The sequence below is a fragment of the Gastrolobium bilobum genome, unplaced genomic scaffold (assembly GCF_033153095.1).
Source record: "Gastrolobium bilobum isolate Gb01-03AN ecotype WA unplaced genomic scaffold, APGP_CSIRO_Gbil_v1 utg1034, whole genome shotgun sequence".
Taxonomy (NCBI): domain Eukaryota; kingdom Viridiplantae; phylum Streptophyta; class Magnoliopsida; order Fabales; family Fabaceae; genus Gastrolobium; species Gastrolobium bilobum.
The window spans coordinates 346,382-368,882 of record NW_026897770.1 but is presented as its reverse complement, the minus strand read 5'-3'; the positions used below and the strand labels follow the sequence as shown (position 1 = coordinate 368,882).

At 33.3% G+C, this 22,501-nt stretch overlaps 1 protein-coding gene and 1 long non-coding RNA gene across 3 annotated transcripts; both read right to left on the bottom strand.

Moving 5' to 3' along the window:
* Window positions 1–4,210: 4,210 nt before the first annotated feature.
* LOC133310102 (uncharacterized) lies at window positions 4,211–5,068 on the bottom strand. Its single transcript, XR_009751405.1, has 4 exons — window positions 4,976–5,068; window positions 4,782–4,887; window positions 4,587–4,681; window positions 4,211–4,489 (listed from the first exon to the last, which is right to left on the bottom strand). It is a non-coding gene; the product is annotated as an uncharacterized LOC133310102 (long non-coding RNA).
* Window positions 5,069–5,235: 167 nt separating this feature from the next.
* On the bottom strand, window positions 5,236–7,319 carry LOC133310120 (heat stress transcription factor A-7a-like). Of its 2 annotated transcripts, XM_061511014.1 has the most exons (3): window positions 6,736–7,319; window positions 5,759–6,245; window positions 5,236–5,692 (listed from the first exon to the last, which is right to left on the bottom strand). In XM_061511014.1, exons 1-3 carry the CDS (start codon window positions 7,057–7,059, stop codon window positions 5,400–5,402), a joined length of 1,104 nt encoding a protein of 367 aa, XP_061366998.1. In that variant the 5' UTR covers window positions 7,060–7,319; the 3' UTR covers window positions 5,236–5,399. The 2 variants fall into 2 exon arrangements, with proteins under 2 accessions (XP_061366998.1, XP_061366997.1); XM_061511013.1 differs by having other exon boundaries at window positions 5,236–6,245.
* Window positions 7,320–22,501: the final 15,182 nt, after the last annotated feature.

The following is a 22,501-nucleotide window of genomic DNA, read 5'->3' as shown; positions in this document are numbered from 1 at the left end:
CCGGGCAGCACCCAAAATTCGGTGCTCCCTTTCACAAGATCAATTTTTCTTCTTCTATTTATGTTATTTTTTCTCTTTCCTTTTTTATTCTCTCCATTTTCATAAAAGTACCACCCAATCAATGATAGTGTCGAAGCATGAGAAATACTTTCCATGAATACATTGGGGAACAGTCCAGTTTTTAATGTGCTTTAATTTGTTTTTTAAATAAATTGGATTAGTAATTTAATAATATCCAATAATGAGAGATTTTTATTTTACACGATTAATAATTAGGGAAAAACTATTCTCATGTCACATGAGGTAAGTTTTCTTCCTACACACCCTTCGATAACCGTGCAATATTTTTCTTTTTCTTTTTTTTCTTTTTTTAGATAGTGTGCCCCACCACTACGTATCTACAACATAAGATTTCTTCTCTCATGCAACATGAGACTAGATAAACCCTAATATTTATCACTTGATCCTTTTAAAAGAGTTTCTGTAATAAAATTATAAAGTTAATTTAACTTTAAGATAAGCACATAAGGGATGGTTATATTTACAAATTTTTTATTTACAAACTATATTATATGCTCCTGAAGTACACTGAGTTACACTATGTATTTTCGGGAGTACATAATATAATTTGAAAAAATTTATAAAATAAATTTGTAAAGAGATTGTTCCCCAAGCACATATGCACATTGCTACGTATATCTAACACAAAAAAACCAAATATGTATTATGTTTTATATTATATTTTGATGTTCTTAAACGCAGTGTAGAATCAGTTAAATTGAGAGTTTTTAGTAGCTTAAGTCACATTAAACGCAAACAGCAGATTGATAGCAGAAACCAGCAACGACTCACTAGAGCATAGTACTGCACAATCCACAAACCACGTGCTTGATTGATCATATATGAGGTCTTGTATTTTCCAACTACTTCGTTGACTTACTTATATCTGCTTCTATATATGTTATAAATACTAACTTTTCCATGCAAACGACATATACTTGCAATGTGTGATATACCGTTTTAAACTTTAATCATAGAATGTAAAAACATATCATGAGAACTTTAATGGGTCTGTCTTTGTTGTTTCGTTGGGATTGCTGATCTATAGGCTGTTTTGTAATGACATCAGAGTCCAAATGTCATCATCAGTGTAGTAGAGATTTTTTCTTTTGATTTTTTTTTAATATTGTTGTTTGCTTACTTGGATGATATGATATGTTTCCGTTTACCTCTGCGATACATGTATCCTGCTGGACACAAATGAAGAACGAAAAAGACAAGAAAAACAATAGCCAACACACACGGAGATAGCATCAAAAGAAAAACCACATAAATGAATATATCACATGATACGTTGGTCTTTCAGATAATAAGCATTGGAACCTTTTCTCAATCATCCAGCTAACACATTCATGTGACCCTAAGCAAGAATAATATGAGGTCATCAAGTAAATGAGAAATTTGCCTCGTTTAATCCATATGGGATTTGGTTGTAAGAATTTTTAGTTGTAAATTTAATTAGACCAAACGTGTGAACCAGCCCAATATTCAGCATCATAACCAACCCAGTCAACCACAAAACTAATTAAAATTGCGTGGCTTCTTTGTATGATATGGTGAGATATTCTTAAATGCCAGTGTATTATATCATATATATAGTTCTCATTTTATTGTCAATTTTCATTTCATTCTTCTGCCATATATCACTACATAATTGATCTGGTAATATGCACTCTGCATATTAAATTTTCTCCACAAATAGGGAACTATGCTTTACACCAAGAATATTTAAATATCCGGTTTTCTTATCCCAAACAGGTTCGATTTCAATACGCAACACTTATATGGAGTGCCATATCAATATCAAAATCTATCTTGATTATTCTTGACGTCACAAATTTCAGATTTCCCACCGATAAGGCTTTATAACAAAATATCTAAGGATGTCACAATCGATTCTGACAATGAGTTATCTCAAAGACGAACTTTTCAACACTACACTAGTTTAATGTAAGAGTTTAAATTAGATCAATTATTGCACATTTAATAAATATTAGCGCTGTATCATTTTAGTAATACCCATTTATTTACAATATTTTTAAAAAATAAATGATACTATATTATTAAATGATATTAATATAGTAACCATCATTAATGTTATAATTATAACAATAGAAGATTTAGTAAAGGATTTTACTTTTAATTCAATATCAATATAAAATTATTTACGTTATCAAACATCAGAAAATGTCATAGTTTTAATAGTAAAAATTTTCATTTGTAATAAATTTAAAAATATTTTCTAAATAAAAACGTATATGCATTAATAGAGTAAAATTGTGTACTTTAAAAATTCAAACTTATATATTTTACAGTGAAGCACACTAAAAAACCTGTTTGAAAGTTATAAAGGAAAGAGGAACAAAATAAAAAGAGAATAAAATGAGGAGGAGATAATGACGAATTTTGATCATGGAATTCTATCCCACAGAGAGTGGTAGGAATACTCATAAATAATTTCACACGCAGAATGCATGTTTAATTCAATCAAATAGGTTTATAATTACATCCATATTATAGTGAATTTAGCTTTTTCAAAAAAAAAAAAAAATTTACATTTACAAAAATTTAAGCTCAAAACCTTACTTAAACGGAATCAAATATGTACTACTTGAATTAACCATCTTTTGTTAGTCTCATAAATAGTTAGTTAACTAGATAAGTAGTTAATAAAGTTCATAGTTAATTACAAATATTTATTCAACTAATTAATTCAGTTTGATAATTACTTAAAATGTAACCCTATCCGACAAAGTAGGCTAGTACGACGATTATGAATAATCTTCCAAAGGATTCTCAGATGGGGAGAAATGAAAACATAAAAGAATTACTTAACTCTCGTTTTGGTTCTCTTGCTCTCCTTATTTGTACCTACAACAGTAATGGTACCTTAAAATTTGACATCACTGACTCCGAAGCGCAATACGGAGAAAACGCCTCCAATCACTTCAAATCTTTCACCTGAATCTGCACCTTATGAGTGTATATAAGATTTACATCTAGCATGAAAACAATGACCATGCTGACACTATATATGGGTACTTTTTAATTTGGACAACGTGTATGCATTTTTTTTTTATTATTTATTTTATTTATCATTTTTTCTGCGCATATTTACATATCATTCTTCAATACCGTTAGATCAGAATGTTTTTATCTTTCTCTTTCCTCTTGAGATTATGATCTAACGGTGTTAGAAAATGATAGAAAAAAATAAGCAGAAAAAATAAGAAGTAAAATAACTTATCTCATCATTTATAGTTCTAAATATAAAACCATATTAACGTTGACCCACCCTATGAGTCGATATTTTAGTAGCCCCTGACATATATAATAACTAAGAGAGATAAAGAAAAAAATATTGCCTAAAGATATCAATCTTAGTATATCATCACTGGATCAAGTATTGAATCCTCACTATTCTTAAGAGCTTCAGAAATTCACACTTATCAAATAATTCATCTATAAATAAGAGGTTATATCAACCAGTTATACACTCTCTAAATTCCATACTCTCGTAACTATCACAATACATATTTCCACGCTTTCAGCTATACGTCATTATTAATCTACATAATAATCTGCTACCATTCGTGAAAGTATAAATCCAAAATATAATTATCAACCACACTTAGACATCCTGATCCTCGCGGATCGGACAGCAGTTTTATATCATTTAAGACCAATGTTAAAGACTATTCACATTAATCAAGTATTTAAATTTATCTAAATAATATTTTCCGATGGGAAATCTGCCCCTATTAAGAAATGCAACCTAGGTCACTGACAGAGCTATACTTGAGACAAATTTAGTGTTTTTCCCATGACCAGACAAGACCATTAATCTCTTTTGGAAAATTTCAGACAGTATGTAGTAAAAATATACCAATCGCTATACACCTCAGAATATCACAATTTTCAATAAGAATTGGGCTATCACTCATTCATGCAAAACCAGACTCGTTCCACATTCAGATTGTTCAAGTTAATTGGCCCCACGATCTGTGTGTCCTGACAGAAAGAAAGAGAGGGAAAAAAAATATTATCTGAAGGTTGCCAATCCACTTTTGCAACCCCCTAGGACTAGTAAGAAGGGACTCCAACAAAAAATGATCACTTTCATTATTTGATCATGCTCTAGACACTGACACGTTTCATCTTTAGAGCCCGCAAAGTTTTTTGTTTGTTTTGGTTTTTGAATGAGAACGGAATCATGAACACATGAAGATACCTAACAAAATAGTACAGATGGTGGCCTCGTTTTATTTCTGACCACATGGCAAACTACAAATAATGAAAAAGTAGAAAGGGGGGGAAAACCAAACCGACAAGGTTAACCACCAACTGGCTCTTGATTCAAAAGCAACATTCAGTTATGATTCTTGGAGTTCTCAGCTACTTCGTATCCATTCTACAGCTTCTGAATAATCTACATTCGTTAAGTTAATGTAATTAAGATAACAAAGGCAAAGACAATATCTGGGTTCATATGATGAATTGCATGGGGTGTTTGAGTGGGTAAGAACCTTTTGAGTAAATAATGCTCTTGATTCAAAGCAACATTCAGTTATGATTCTTGGAGATCAGCTACTTCGTATCCATTCTACAGCTTCTGAATAATCTACATCGCTAAGGTAATGTAATTAAGATAACAAAGGCAAAGACAATATCTGGGTTCATATGATGCATTGCATGGGGTGCATGTTTGAGTGGGAAAGAACCTTTGAGTAAATATAATGCTCTTGATTCAAAGCAACATTTGGTTATGATTCTTGGAGATCAGCTACTTTGTATCCATTCTACAGCTTCTGAATATAATCTACATCGCTAAGTTAATGTAATTAAGATAACAAAGGCAAAGACAATATCTGGGTTCATATGATGCATTGCATGGGGTGTTTGAGTGGGTAAGAACCTTTTGAGTAAATAATGCTCTTGATTCAAAAGCAACATTCAGTTATTGTTCTTGGAGATCAGCTACTTCGTATCCATTCTACTGCTTCTGAATAATCTACATCGCTAAGGTAAACAACAAGAGGCAAAGACAGTATCTGGGTTCATGTGATGCATTACATAGGGAATTTGAGTTGGTACAAAAAAAAAACACACACACACACACAAAAACTGAACCTTTTTTTTTCTTGAAAAAAAAAAAAAAAAAAAAAACAACTAAACCTTGAGTCACAGATTCTTGTCCAAGCAACAGCTGCAACCTACCTAATCAAACATTGAGAAAAGTGAGCAATTGAGGTTTTTACCAATTGCTACAAAAGGACATAAAATGGGGGTTAGAAACACCAAAAAGTAAATCATTTCCATAGATATTCTGCTTGGTAATTTTACTGTCTTGCCAACTGGGATGACTCCACTGCCTCATCTGGAGCAATATTGAAAGGACTTGAACCCAAGTAACCTAAGCGATAGGCCAACACATTAACATCTTCATCTTCATCTTCACCTTCACCTTGAGAAGTTGGAATGTCTAATTCACCCTCAAAATTCTCACTGAACAGTTCTTCCCAGAACCCTTCATCAAGTTCTTGCTGTTCTAGTGGCTCAGGCTCTTCCTCCAGTTCTCTCTTCCCCTTACCAAAACCTTGCATTTCCATAGCTAGCACTTCCAGCTCTGACACTTCAAATCCATATTCCCCAAAAGCTGGGGGCTCAACTTTAACAGTGTTCCTTCCTTCACCGCCACAGCTTGATTCTCCAACACCTCCAGGTCCTTGCTCAATTGGTCTTCTCCTCTTTTTAGTCATGGCTTCTTCAAGCTCCTTTCTCTTCTCTTTCAGTTGGAATAGCTGCTGAATGAAGGCTGGATTTTTCATAGCTTTAGCTAAGAAAGCCATCATTTGTTGCTGCTTAATTTCTGTCCCTCGTAACCTTTCATCCATTTCCACAAGGTAGCATCTGGTGTTCTGTTGCTGCTGTCTAAGCTTCACAAGCTCCATCATCAACACCTGCTTGTCACGCCTCAAACGATCAATCTCTTCATCCAGCCCAAAACGTCCAACTTCAACACAGAGACCTTGTCCTTGTGCTTGTGCTTGTGCTTGTGCTTGTTGGGAAGGACTAGGTTGATAAGGTTGCTTCCTTCTCCTTATGTTTGCTAACCGGTGCTTGTGCCCTCTCAGGAATCCTTCATTTGCAAACTCCCATTTATCTGGATCAATTTTTCTAAAACCCTATAAAAATAAAAATAAAAACCCACCTTTAATATCAAAATCCAAAAACTCAACAAACACAGACTCACAGAATAAATTGGAATTGGAGAAAGTGATAAAGCATGAAACCAAATTGAAAAACTTACAATGAATGGTCTAATTTGTGCTCCAGCAGGAGCTGTTAGGAGAAATCCAGAACCCACTACACCAATAACTTTAAATATCCAAATAATACAATGCCAGAAAACAATTTTTTATTGACTTGTAAAAATTGAAAATATAAAAACTTACCACTGTGACTAGGATGAAGAAAATATAAAATAACAGAACAGTAACATTCTTTGCCATTTCAAAAGGACGCAGAAAAAATGGGGGAAAAAATCTTATTTTCATTCAAAGGAAACATGGGATTGGTTTCTAAATTGGGTTACAATTTGTCTTTGCAAGTAAAATATCAATACAATAGAAATTGAAGAAAGATTAAAGAGATGGTGGTGAAGAGAACACTTACATATGTGTTAAGTTGCCTAACAAAGCTTGAGAAATTGTTGTGCTTGAAGTATCTGGGAAGAAGGTTCCTGGAGAAAGCATGTGGATCCCAAACCACAAAGCTTGCACCACCTCTGCTCCATGAAACTACATGATCAGTGATAGGATCGTCCACTACATCGAAGGTCTTTGTGAGAAATGGGGGTGGTCCTATTTCATGAAGCCCCTCCATTGGCTGCGGAGGAGGAACCATTGATGGTTCATCATCACCTCCTATGTGAAATGTTGCTGTTGATGACGATGGTTCCAAGTATTCTTCTTCTTTCACTGGATACAAATAGTTCATTCTCGAAAAATGAAAAAACTTGATGTTTGATATGCCAATTCAGTTTACTCTTCAAATGCTAATGCTTCTTCAGGTTAATGTCTATGAGGTTGAGAACAAAGGAAAGACTTGACACAACTAAGGAAAGAAAATATTCAGGGAAAGGATAGGATAGGATATAGTGATCAGTGAAACATAGTTGGTTGATGAAACAAAAGAATACAGAGGACTCTGTTTCCTTGTTGGGAAAGTCGTTTAGGCAGTTAAAAAACAGAATGGATATTTTGGTATTATGGTATACCTATCTACGAAGAAAGCTACAGAGGAAGTGTCTTGAGGGATTAAATAGGAAGAAATAGTGGAGTGTACTAAATAAAAAATTATATAAAAGAAGATATATTAAGAACATTCTAGATATCTTGGGGGCAATATTTTGTTTTTTATTGAGCACCTTTCCTCTAATAGAAGTGGATGAGAGAGAGAGAGATGGGTGGCTCAGAAAGTTCTGGAAGTTGCATAGGCAAGCACCATGGTGGGATGGTGGGGGAGGACTAATTTTTTAATAAGATGTGGGATTCACATGTTGGAAGAGAGTGGTTTTGGTTGGCACACTGATTTTGTGATGTTTGATTGGTGGCCAAATCAGCACCCTTTCTATAATCGGATAGTAACATCTGTGTAAAAGTTCACTAAATTGATTCAAATCAAAACCAGAGAGAGAATTTATGAAAAAAAAAAAAGGCTTTCAGAAATTGAAGATTGAAGAAAGACCCGACTTGTTATCTTTCTGCTTGGTCGGCAGGGGATAACTATGACACTTAAAAATCTGAAGAAAAAACCTTTGTTTGCTATTTCCGTACGCACGCAAATCTGCTGTCACCTCATTTGTCACATTTATTTTTTATTTATTGTTTGGAACAAATCAGTTAGATATTTCTACGAAGAATAAAAATAAAAACAATAACTTGTAAAAGCACAAAATTTGAGAATTTGTGAAGGTACTTAACACATATTTGAAAGGTTTTACAAAAGATAACACTTATATTAAGAGTCTAAACATATATATATGGGTTTATTTTTTCTGCATTTATCGTAGATAAGTTATCTGCAGTAAGTTCAATATGACGTCGTTTTTTGACGGAAATCATGGTATTTTTGTAATTTTAATTTATTTCAGGGTTATTATAGTCTTTCTAATTATAATTTTCTAATCTTTCAATCCCAAAATGATGTCGTTTTAAAAGTAAATGCAGATAACTTATCTGCATTAACTGCAGAAATATTTATATATATATATATATATATATAAATACTTAAAGAAATTAATGAAATAATTTAAAATTTATATCATCTAAAACAAAACATACTTAAAAAAGTAATAAAATTTGCATTTTATATAATGGATGACATGAAAATATGTGAAGTACAAAAGTTTATTAAAGATAGTGATCAGTTATCTGATCGGTCTGACCATGTGATCTTCTTCTATGCAAGTGATTTTGATGCAACTTTAACTCATGTGTTTTCATCGGACAAGGTGACGACTGCAAGTCACTCCGACGCTCAAGTTAATTCAATATTTGATATGGTTCAAGTACTCAAAGATATATATTTTACATGAGATGAATGTGTGTACTTATAGTGTTGAATGTCTTGCCTCATGACACCTTTCGTGGGGTGATGTTCATTTTCATTGGTGGAGAAGGGTGATCTTTCACAGGCTATTCCTTAGTCTAGAAGTCAAAGGTCAGGCTAGCTTCAGTAGATATGATAGCAAGCTGGTTTTTGCGACTTCGGCAAGTGCACCAGTCGTACAAGTAATAAAGTGATAAGAATAAGTTGTTGATCCCACGAGGACTGATGACCAAACACTAATTTATCTATTTAACTAAAGTTGGATCGATCGTGAAATGTTGGTTTGAGAATATTTTAATTTAATTAAAACAGAATTTTAAACTACTTATTTTTAGTTTTCAATATTCAAGAAATTAAATTCAGAATTTAAACTACTTATTTTTAGTTTTCAATATTCAAGAAATTAAATTCAGAATTTATAATGCTAAAATTGGTTTTAAGTTTTTATAAAAGATGTAGCTAGGACTCAACTTTCCCAATGTTTCCTAACGAGTCTACTTATTCTTATGATGACATTCAAGATCAAGTTATTAACAAATCTTTCTATATTTAATTAGACCCCAATCCCTTGGTAATCCGATCTTTTATTTCACTCAAAAGCCTAATCCCTTAAAACTTTTTCATAAAATAAGCATTAACGCAAGAACTTACAGTTATAGAATTCATAAGTCTATCCCTAGATCATACAAACTCTAGCAATCAACCAATCAGAATCAGTACACCAACATCCTTATTGTCATGCACGACTCGTGTTTATCTACGAGTGATCAAGTCATAAATAAAACTAATCATAAATAACAGGTTGATTGCATAACTTTAAATCAAGAACATAAATCATAGGAAAAACAAACAACGTTTAAGAACCCATTGGTTCTGTATCGCCCTAACTACTTAAAGAAATTTAGCTAAGCATAGTCATAATAACAAAATTAAAATATAAAAAGAAACTATAAAGATTCAAATCCAATTCCCACAGTGAAGCTTTGACCGTTTCTCATCTCCTCAGGTCCGGAACGAAGCTTTTCTCTTTCCTAAGCTGCCGCCATCATGAGCTCTGTTGTCCTCCGTCTTCCGAATAATTTTTCAAAGGCTTCATCACTTTCTATTTAAAGGCTTAAAACTGGGCCTTTAATTTTGGGCCCGCTGAGGAGCTCGCTGAACAAGAACTAATTTTGATTAATTCTTTATTTTTCTTGATCTTTATCCTCTGCAACTGACTTTATTCCTTAGAATTGGTGATTTGTTACTTTAAACCTGAAACAATATGAAGAGGGATTAGAATCTTATCCAGTTGTTGATATTTTAATATCTTTTAGATTTTATTAACTAACACTATGTTTTTAATCATATTAATTATTATTTGAACTATATTTGACATTAAAAATATAGTGCCTTTGACACTTATCACTGGTATTCATTCATTAGTTACAAGTGGTAGCTAAGTTGTTTAAGCTGCTGATCTTGATAATAATGTTTCCTTTCATTTCATGTAAAATCAATTTGCCTTGTTAGTCAACCAGGCAAAATTCACACGCTTTGTACTAGGGGTGTTCATCAACCGATCCAAACCGATTCAAATCGCAGTGACCGAACTGAAAAACCGATAACCGAATAAACTGAAAATCGAAAAGCCGAAAATTGAAAAAAAATCACAAATTTTAATTGGATTGGATCGGTTTTGGGATTGGTTGATAAAAACCGATCCAATCCAAACCGATCTAATATATTAATTTTTCTCTATCTATTTGGGCATTTCCTTAATCATAGCCCAAAAATTTCTAAACCCAAGACTCATTAACCCATCAACTAAACCCAAAAAAAAACCTAGTCACATCTCATCAACAAAATTTTATTTATGTAGAGCTTCATATCTTATTGCCCAAAAAAAACTATATTATCATTTACAGATGATTTTGTATTTCAATTTTTTTTTTACAAAGCCAATATATACAATAAATATTATTTTCACAATAATCATGAAACAAATTTTAAGATTTTCAAAAATCAAAAATCGATCTAATCCAAACCGAAAAAAATTGGATTGGATCGGATCGGATTTGAAAAAAAATCTCAACCGAATGGATGATTACATGATCCAACCGAATGGATTAGATTGGATGATTTTTACTTCTAAAATCAATTCAATCCAGACCATGAACATCCCTACTTTGCCTTGTTGGTCAAACTTTGATGATTTTAGGGGCCTATAAGCCTTTATTGAATTAGGCCTCTATCTCGTATATATGTTAGGTTGAGATCAAAGAGTGTATAGTTTCAGAGCTGAATATAATTTGAAGACAAAGAATGCAACAAGAAGCATGTGTTGGCAAAGCAATAGTGTGACACGCCACCTAGACACTACTCCATATCCATTCCCTCGGGATATGAGTGAGTGAGTCAGCCATTGCTAATAGCCGAAGCATCTTGGTTCCCACCACCATGTCCAAGTTGCATTTGTTTAATCCTAAGCCGGTGAGAGTATCACCCCTTTTAATATATATTGTGCATCGATTATTACTTTGTGACCCAATTAAAAAGAATCACACATATCTTTTTGCGTAGGTTCTCAATTCTTATGTGATGGCAGAGTATTATTATATTGTTGAGACGCAGTGGATAGGGTATCCTAAAGACACGTAACACGAAAAATCTCTTAAATATTATGGAAATGAATTCGATGAATGTTCTATAAGCTTCTCGAAGTCGAAAGTTCTAGATTTTATTTTTTCTTCTGGTACAAAACTTCTAGATTTTGTATCACTAGACGTGCTATTTTTATTTCGGCACACAAATTAGTGGCGGTTCTTTATACTTTGAATCACCAGTCGAAAGTTTTTTTTTTTTTTTTTCCTTTTCCGATCATGTCTCCAACGTAATGGGGGCAATTATTTGCTTACGTTTATGCAACTAAAAATTAATATCTTCTTAAAAATGATTGTTTATCGTTGAAGTTTCTTTTTAACGTGTAACGTCTTTTCTCTTTCGTCACCCTTTTGAATCCATTATTTTAAATTGTGGATCAAATTAAATCTGTTAGGAGAGGCAAAATATGTAGTTGTTATAATTAATTGCTCATCCATATTTAATTTCTTAACCTAATGTATCAAATCAATTATTTGCTTATCCATAAATAAATGTCAAATCTGTTCACGAAAAAAACACATGTTAGTGCGCTTTTGGAACGACTTTATAATAACATCATATGATTTTATGTATAAAATAGCAAGTAATTTTTTGTTTTTACTATACTCATCGTGTGTTTAATTGAAAATTGATATTTTATATGAAAATTAACAAAAAAATTGTTTTTTAATTTATTTTTTGTAAATTTAAAATTAAAGATAGGCGGGGCTATCTTTGTAAGTAAATTAAAAGAAATAAGCGACTAATTGATTTATATTTCAAAGGTAACTGAAGAACAAGGAGAGGAAGAGAAGTTTATCAGAAGATATATGTACTTAATTTAAACTATTCTTTAAATTCTTAGAGACGCAACCCTATTGTACTATTGGTGGTTGCAAGTTGCAACTTGCACGGGTAAGGACTAAGGAAACTCATGCGCACTACTCAATACAATTCAAATTAATTACCAATAATAAAACGCCAGCCAGACAAGAAATAATTATTTATATTAGCGTTAAAAACTTTAAAGGGTAATTTTATTTTTAATTTTAAAAAGTAATACTTATTTTTGTAATATTCAAGCTTATGTGATTATTTAATGCTTAATACTTTTAATATAAAAAATATTTGAAGTAAATTATGATTATTATTTTAATTGAAAGATATATTTATAACTTAGTTTTTTATTTTTATTTTCAGATCTTTAAATGGATAATGATAATAATAACAATCATAATTTTTATTGTTTATTCATTTTTTAAAATTTAATATGATTATTATTAATAATGAACCGCTTCATAATAATATAAATTAAGTGACTTATTTTCTCTTTTGTTATTAAGATGCCCTCGCATCTTTAATGCATACAAAAATTTTAATACTGAATTTACAAATAATAAATTAAAAAGAGCTTTTATTTTATTTTCGTATATAATATCGATTTTCAATTAAACACACAACGAGAATGGTAACTTAAAAAAAAAATAGCTGCATTTAGGGGTGTTAACGGGCCGAGCCGAGCCGAGCTTTGGTTTTAAAAGGCTAAATCTGTGTTTAAATGTGTCAGCTTGACCTAGCCTGTTACCTGTTACGAATATAATTATCGACCTTGGTCTGTCTTATTTACAAAAAAATAGAAGCCTGATTTGACCTATTAGCCTGTTTGAAAAAAAAAATAAGACAACAAAAATTTATCCAAACAGAATATACAATCAACAACACTAGTAATTCCATAAATATTCATAAATTCAATGTATATCCAAACAGCATAATATAGAACAAAATTATTCAAAAAATCTGTTTAACCAAAAAAATGGGGTGAAATGGATTGAGGAGAGAGAAGGGACTATTACAAGTAGTATAAAAAATATAAAATAAAAATAAAAATTAATATACTAGGTCGGCCTGAGAGGCTCCAAGGTCGAGCTTTTGAATTGGAGCCTCATGCCTTTTTATTAAACGAGCTTTTATACAAGTTCAAGCCTGGTTCCAATAACCAATTTCAGACATGTAGGTTCAGGCCTTCACGAGCCGAGTCAAAGGCTCCTGTAAGGCCCCTGATTTGTTTACCACCCCTAGCTGCATTACAAAAAGTGCAAAAAATATTACGGGCCAAATGTTTTAGGATTATTTTTTTTAATGGAGGGTGAGCCCCCGATTATTGCGGAAGTAGCGAAGTACAAGTCTGAAACTTGTTACCAAATTTGCCTTTTTCTTAATTAATCTCAACATTAAGTTGAGCATGAAAATCTAAGCAAAGTTCTCAAAGGAATCAATCGAGTTTCTTGGGAGCTTGATAAACCAAGTCATGGTTAGCCCTGAGAGGATGGAAACAGAGATTCTGGCAATGATTGGTTTGTCCACACCTTTCACGTACATCTTTGCATTGAAAGCCTCTCGGCAAGCATCTAGGCCTTGACTCCCGTCTACTTTGACACGTCCGGTTTCGTCCATCCCAAAGGCAAAGTGTCATTGCTCACCCTGTCAGTGAATGGGCTATTTTTATGACCGCCTCTACGAAATCATCACAAGAAATTTCCATTCTAACCCAATCCGTAGTCGTTAGCTCGGCCATTGTTATCAACCCGTCCATCACCATTAGCTTGGCCATTATTCTCCATCTCCTCCATTCTTCGCAGGCTGGCATGAAGAATAATTTGAGCTATTCAATTGTCCTCGCCAGCTTGTGCCTCTGGTTGGACGCGGTGAGGCTAGGTTGCTGGCTAATTGGCTAGGTTTCGAGCAAAGGCTAAGTCTGACTCGACATCGCTCATATGGACATCCTTCACTCTCTGGAATTGGTCGTTCTGAGGTTGATTGTGAGCGAGAGGTGGTTGCTATGGTTGCAGTGGTGGGAGGTTGTTCACAACGCTATGTGTTTTTACCATCACATAGTGGGAATCAAATTTTAACATTTTCCACAAACGACATCAATGTTTGATGCTAGTCAAGTATATCCACCCGAAGGGTAATAAGTCTACGTAGATCTGTATGCTCGCAAATATCTATGATGGAACTTTATAAGCTCCATCATCAATACCTGCTTGTCACACCTCAAACGATCAATCTCTTCATCTAGTGCAAAACGACCAACTTCAACATAATGACCTTGTTCTTGTGCTTGTGCCCTTTAAGGAATCCTTCATTTGCAAACTCTCATTTATCTGGATCAATTTTTCTAAAAGCTTGTAAAAAAAAGCCACCTTTAATATCAAAATCCAAAATCTCAACGCACACATACTCCGAGAATAAATTGGAATTGTAATTGCTATGATAATAGGAATTGTAGAAAGTGATAAAGCATGATATCAAATTGAAAAAAATAGGGGAATGTATTGGATTAGGATTTTAAAAAAATTTAATGGATCCATTGATATTCAATTAAGATTTTAAAGGATGGTAAAAAAATCATGTGATATTCGATTAGGATTTTAAAAAATTGTTTTAGATTTTATACAAATCTGATGATATTCAATTAGAATTTTAAATAAAGAAAAAACATGTGATATTCAAAAATCTAGCGATTTTAATAAATTTTCTATTATTGCGGATTTTGTGAAACTTTTTTAGTAAGAAGTATAAATATCATACTTCTCTAACAATCTCACCTTAACCCCTGAAATATCTTAATATTTCTGAATTGCAATGTTTCACAATCTCCTAAGTAGAGGAGGGTTTTTGTGGACAAAAAACATCATTTGTGGAAACCCTGCATCGGAATTTCCTGCAAAGTTAAAAACTTATTCGGAGGATCAATTGAAGATACAAGTGGCGTTTGTTTCAGATTATTTCAAAACTTTCCTATGCATCTGAGGTTGGCAAACTGTATAAGCTATGTTTGGTAGAGAGATTTTGAATTTTGTCCCAAGGCACCACAAATGCATAGCATTTGAGAATTGCTTGCAAGAATCACTGTTCAGAAAGAAATTTAGAGATGGTATTTGTAGTTGACTAGCTAAATGGGCAAGAAGGGGACCAAGGATGCCGACTAAAATACCTTCATCAATTTTAAAAAAGAGATGGTATTTTAATATTTTTAATCAATTATCCCATCAATATTTTACCTTCAACCAAACGTACACTCAGAAAATTTAACCCGATTTTCCCAGTAATATTTCAGCATACCAAACAACTTTTTTCAAACTTTCCTACTAAAATCACTTTCCAACAATATTCCTAGGAATTCTATTTCCCTAGTGAATTTTTTTTCTCTCGAACCAAACACCCAATGCCACGAAAGTTGAAAAGAAAAAATGATCAACCGGGCAAAAAAGAATTGCTCCAATAAAAAAAACAACAATTCAGAAACAATTTGTAGCATTTAACAGGTCTTCAGATTGCCAAGAAATATTTCTCTGTGGCTATGCAGGGGTGAAAATTGAATTCAGCGCCAACAGACCAAGAACTCGTTGAAATTAAACGAAAATTTTGGAATATATTTTAGGGTTTTGATTTTAGTTATATAATAAAGGTACTTTTATATTATGGATGGAATCATTACGGGTGTGACCTAGAAGTTTGAAGGGTTAGATGATACAGGCTATAATCTTTAGGTGAAAGTGAAATTTTCCAAAAAAAAAAAATTAAAAATATTTAACAAAAGTTATACTACATCAAAGGTAGAGGAAGCAATCAAGGCCTAGCCTTAACTTTTTTCAGCAATCTGTATACTGAAGATATACCAGCCAAACCCAAATTCTTTTTAAAAGGATCATTCCCTTTGTTGAGTGAAAAAATCACAGCCTTTTTGGAGAAAATCCCATCGGAGAAAGAAATCAAGAGTACTCTTTTTGGCATGCACCCCCATAAAGCTCCTGGCCCAGATGATTTGCATGCTGTTTTTTTTTCCAAACACAGTGAGATATTGTAAAGGAATCAGTTCTGGCTTTAGTTATAGAAGCTTTCTCTAATCCCTCAAGGGTAGCTAATATCAACCAAACTCTCCTCTGCCTTATCCCCAAGAGTGATAACCCAGAACATATCTCTGATTTAGGCCTATAAGCCTATGCAATGTGATTTACAAAGCTAATCACTAAATTAATTTCTAATAGGCTGAAAGGTCATTTGCCATATCTGGTAATGCCCAACCAGTGTAGTTTTGTTAAGGGAAGACTTAGTGCAGATAATATCATCATAGCTTAAGAGATGATACACTCTATGCGTGGAAGAAAAGGTAAAAAAAGGTTGGATGGTGATTAAAGTTGATTTAGAGAAAGCTTATGACAGAATTGGTTGGGATTTCCTTGAGGATACTCTCACGGATCTCAAGCTGCCAAGTAAGCTTATTAACCCATCATGCAATGTATCACAACTTCTACTATGAGCATATTATGGAATGGAGCAAAAACTGAGGAGTTCAAGCCTACAAGAGGCCTAAGGCAAAGTGACCCCCTATCACCCTACCTCTTTGTGCTTTGCATGGAGAGAATTGCCCACCTCATTACAACAGCAGCAAACCAAAAGGTCTGGAAACCAATAATTTTGAGTAAGAAAAGTCCTCCTATTTCTCACCTTTTCTTTGCAAATGATCTTCTTTTATGTTGTGAAGCCTCCCTTGATCAAGCATTAGTGGTTAACAGAATTCTGGACCATTTGTGTGAAGCATCAGGTCAAAAAGTTAACAGCAGTAAGACCAAGGTCTTTTTCTCCAGGAATGTAAACCATACCAGGGTCACTGAGATTAGTCAAAAGTTAGGCTTATCTTTCACTCCAGACCTTGGTAAATATTTAGGGATCCCTATCCACCACAAGATAGTTGGAAGAAAGTCTTTCAAATTCATCCTAGACAAAGCTAACAAAACACTTAATGCTTGGAATCAAGCTTCTTTAGCCATGGCTGGCTGGGTCACTCTGGCCAAATCTGTTGTGGCTGTTCTTCCTTTATACACAATGCAAACGTCCTATTTACCACCGGGAACTTGTGAGGAGCTGGAAAAAAATATCAAATGCTTTATATAGGGTTCAAATGATAGAGCTAGAAAAGTGCATGTTGTCCCTTGGAAAGTTGTCTGCAAAGCCAAATCTGAAGGTGGGTTGGGGTTCCGCAACATGAGACTTTTTAACCAAGCTTATCTTATGAAGATTGGTCATGGTTTAATCACCAACCCGGAAGCTCTATAGGCTAGAGTGCTTAGATACAAATACAAAGTGGAAAACAACATTGTGCCCAAGCTGAGGGTGATCCAAAACTCTTCTAATCTTTGGAAAGGTCTTAGTAAAGTTTGGCCTCAGGTGGAAGATAGATCGAGAGTCATGATAGGTGATGGTTTGAATACACTGTTTTGGAGAGCTAATTGGATCCCTGATTTCTACCCCCTTTTGAATTTTGCCACTCAAAAAATCTCTCTTGAAATGACTGCCTGAAAAGTTGGAGAGTTAATCAACAGTGACCATTGGTGGAATTGGATCAAATTTGAGCACCACATAACTCCTGAAGTTGCCAAAGCTATTGCAGGAATTCTTCCCCCTTCTCAGTGGAATGGCCCTGATAGAGCCCTATTCCACTAAGGATGGAGCCTTCTCTATAAGCTCAGCCTACAAAGAGTTAGCTTGGTCTTATGAGACTGCCTCAAACTTGAACTGGAACCTGATTTGGAATTGGGATGACCCTCAAAGAATAAGAAACTATCTTTGGCTATTGTTAGGGGAAAACCTTCTAACAAATTCTACGAGAAAACAGAGACACATGTCTACAATTGATTGCTGCCCCAGGTGCATTTCAAAAATAGTAGATAGCATTCATATGATCAGGGACTGTTTTTGGGCAAGAAACATATGGTTGAAACTGGTTCACCCCACACGCATTATGCAAAAAAAAATTCTGCCAATCTTTGTAACCTTCTCCAATCAAATCTCCAACATAAAACAAATAATCCCCAAACTCAGATTAGCCCCTTTTGTTTAGGGTTATTTGTTGGCTGGTATGGAATGAGAGAAATAATTTGGTTTTCTCTAATTTGGCTCTTTCTACAGATGTTGTGATAAGGAAAGCTATGAGCCTAGTCAAAAATTATTAGGAGGCTCAAATCAAATTATGCCTTGCTGGCCTTCAACAAAAAGCCATATCTGAAGTGCAAATTAGATGGCATCAACTTGCTCCAGATTGGATCAAACTCAATGTGGATGGCTCTTGTACAAATGGAGGGAGGAACACAGGTTGTGGGGGTGTGTTTAGAGATAAAGAAGGTTCCTGAAAGCTGGGTTTCTCAAAAAATCTGGGTGTTGGCAGCTCGGTTATGGCAAAAATGTGGGGTATCCTTACATGCCTTGACATCACTTGGGAACAAGGGTTTAGGAAGATTCATGTGGAAAGTGACTCTAAAACAGCTTTAGATTTTATTGAAAAAGGTTGTCATTCAAACCACCCTTTGTCCTGCCTACATATGAGAATCCAAAATTTTTTGCATAGACGATGGGAAATCAAAATATCCCATATTTATAGAGAAGCTAACATGGTGGCTTACTGGATGGGCTGTAAATGCTCACCTGCATAGTTGGGAAACATTTTTTGTTTGAGAAATTCTTGAAGGGTGCAGGGATAGATACTTTAGTGACTTTAGGGGCATCTCTAGGCCCAAAATTATTAGATCTTACTAGTTTGTTTATCTTTCCTTTTGTATCCAACAAAAAAAGGTAAAGGAGGTTTGGAATGTTCTCTTCTGCATCCCTAGTGGATAAGCTTCTTTTATGGCTGTTTGTAAACAAAAAGTGATGTAACGTACCCAATAACTACTTGATTTGAAGCAGAAGAACATCATTTTGTTTTTGTGGAAACCCTGCATAGGAATTTCCTTTATCATTGGGCATAGTTAAACTCTAGAATTTGAGATTATTTGCAATATATTAACAATTAAAAATTTGTTATTTGACAGTACCATCCAAAGAATAATTTCAATCCAAAATCTTAAGATTTTAAGTTAAAATAATTCTTTACATATTTTTTTTTGGTATCCTTAATTCTTTACATATTATTATAACTTCAGTGATCACAAGATTACGAGTTCGTACCACCCCCTTTTGTTGAATTAAATAAGCATAAGCTAAACAAACAAAAAATTAAAAAATTGGACATATGTAATATCTACATTTCAAGCCCAAGAAGCTTTTGTGTGAGACGTTGTGTTAGAGAATAATGTAAACCATTAAAAAAACCCCACTCAACACCTTAAAATTTTGGGTTGAATGATTCTTTACACATTGCATTAGGCACTAATGATTCTTATAATTTTTTTATTAACTCTTGCAATTTTAAATATTTGTTAAAATTTCGTATAATTTTTTTAAAATATTATAAATTCATATTATCCTTTCAAATTTTATAAATTCTATTTAAATCTTTTAAAATTCAATATTATAAAATCTTGATTATAATTTTTTTTTAAAGTCACTATAATTTTAAATAGTCTTTTAAAATATATAAAAGAATTTATCTCAAAATAATCTTTTAAAATTTTAATCCAATATACCCTCCTTGAATGTTCTAATTTGTGACCTATCATGAGCTGTCACGGAAAATCCAAAACCCACTAGACCAATAACTTTAAGGGGTTTGTTTTTCTCATGTTGTACGAGAAAACAAGACATTTCTACACACATCATAAAAAAGTGTGCCATTTTTTTTCTTGATTTTTATTTTTTTTAAATAAGTAGATCACATACTTGATGTATCTACAACATGAGAGTAAGATTTTCTACAATATAAAATTTATTTTTCCCTAACTTTAAATATCCAAAAAATACAATGCCAGAAAACAATTTTTATTGAGTTGGGTAATGGGTGCTGCTATATTCAATTCGCAATGTATTAAAAAATAAAATAAAATTGACCACTCTTACTAAGATGAAGAAAATATAAAATAACAGAACAGTAACATTGTATACCATTTCAAAAGGACGCAGAAAAGGGAAAGGGGAGGAAACATGGGATTGGTTTCTAAATTGGGTTACAATATGTCTTTGCAAGTAAAATATTTATACAATAGAAATTGAAGAAAGATTATAGAGACGGTGCTAAAGAGAACACTTACATTTGTGTTAAGTTGCCTAACAAAGCTTGAGAAATTGTTGTGCTTGAAGTATCTGGGAAGAAGGTTCCTGGAGAAGACCTGTGGATCCCAACCACAAAGCTTGCACCAACTCTGCTCCATGATCAGTCATAGGATCGCCACTACATCAAAGGTCTTTGTGAGAAATGGGGGTGGTCCTATTTCATGAAGCCCCTCCATTGGTTGCGGAGGAGTAACCATTGATGGTTCATCATCACCTCCTATGTGAAACGTTGCTGTTGATGATGATGGTTCCAAGTTTTCTTCTTTCACCGGGTACAAATAGTTCATTCTGAAAAATAAAAAAAAACTTGATGGGATTTATGGTTTTGATATGCCAATTCAGTTTACTCTTCAAATGCTAGTGCTTCAGGTTAATGTCTATGAGGTTGAGAACAAAGGAAAGACTTGACACAACTAAGGAAAGAAAATATTCAGGGAAAGGATAGGATAGGATGTAGTGATCAGTGAAACATTGTTGGTTGATGAAACAAAAGAACACAGAGGACTCTGTTTTCTTGTTGGGAAAGTCGTTTAGGCAGTTAAAAATCAGAATGAATATATTGTTAAATAAACTATATAAAAGAACATTCTAGACATCTGGGGGCAATATTTTATTTTTTTATTGAGCACCTTTCCTCTAATAGAAGTGGATGAGAGAGAGATGGGTGGCTCGGAAAGTTCTGGAAGTTACATAGGCAAGCACCATAGTGGGTGGTGGGGGAGGACTAATTTTTTAATAGGATGTGGGATTCACATGTTGGAAGAGAGTGGTTTTGGTTGGCACACTGATTTTGTGATGTTTGATTGGTGGCCAAATCATCACCCTTTCTATAATCGGATAATAACATCTGTGTAAAAGTTCACTAAATTGATTCAAATCAAAACCAGAGAGAGAATTTATGAAAAAAGGCTTTCAGAAATTGAAGATTGAAGAAAGACCCAACTTGTTCTCTTTCTGCTTGGTCGGCAGGAGATAAATTATGACACTAAAAATCTAAAGAAAAACCTTTGTTTGTTACTTTGTTATTTTCATACGCACGCAAATCTGCTGTCACCTCATTTGTCACAATTTTTTTTTTGTTTGGAAGAAGGAAATTATATATTTTATGTTACATAAAAAAATTATTATTTTCTACAATCATATTTTTTAAATGAATTTCACAAGATTTTTTTTTTTCACTTTTAACTTTTTTCTCTCTCTTAATTATTGTTTGAGCATGAGATAATACTTCTCTTATGCAACATAAGAGAAGTATTATTCTTGGAACAAATGAGTTAGATATTTCGTTGAAGAATACAAATAAAAACAATAATTTAAAAAAGCATAAAATTTGAGAATTTGTGAAGGTACTACATAACATATATATTCGAAAGGTTTTACAAAAGATAAAACTAATAAACTCCTTAAAAGTCTAAACTTATTTCATTAATTTATATCATCTAAAACATACTTAAATAAATTAATAAAATTTCCATTTTATAGAATGGATGACATGAAAATATGTGAAGTACAAAAGTTTATTTTGGATAGCGTGTGCGTAGTTTCAGAGGAGAAGATAATTTGAAGGCAAAGAATGCAACAAGAAGCATGTGTTGGCAAAGCAATAGTGTGACACGCCAACTAGACACTACTCCATATCCATTCCCTCGGGATATGAGTGAGTGAGTCAGCCATTGTTAATAGCCGAAGCATCTTGGTTCCCACCACCATGTCCAAGTTGCATTTGTTTAATCCTAACCCAGTGAGAGTATCACCCCTTTTAATATATATTGCGCATCGATCATTACTTTGTGACCCAATAAAAAAGAAACACATATCTTTTTGCGTTGGTTCTCTGTTCTTACGTGATGGCGGAGTATTATTATATTGTTGAGACGCAGTGGATAGGGTATCCTAACGACACGTTATACGAAAAATCTCTTAAATATTATGGAAATGAATTCGATGAATGTTCTATAACCTTCTCGAAGTCGAAAGTTCTAGATTTTTCTATTTTTTTATACAAAACTTCTAGATTTTGTATCACCAGACGTGTTATTTTTATTTTGGCACACAAATTAGTGGCGGTTCTTTATACTTTGAAACGATAGTTTCTGTTTTTTTTTTTTCCTTTTCCGAGTGTCTCGAACGTAATGACAAATGGGGACAATTATTTGCT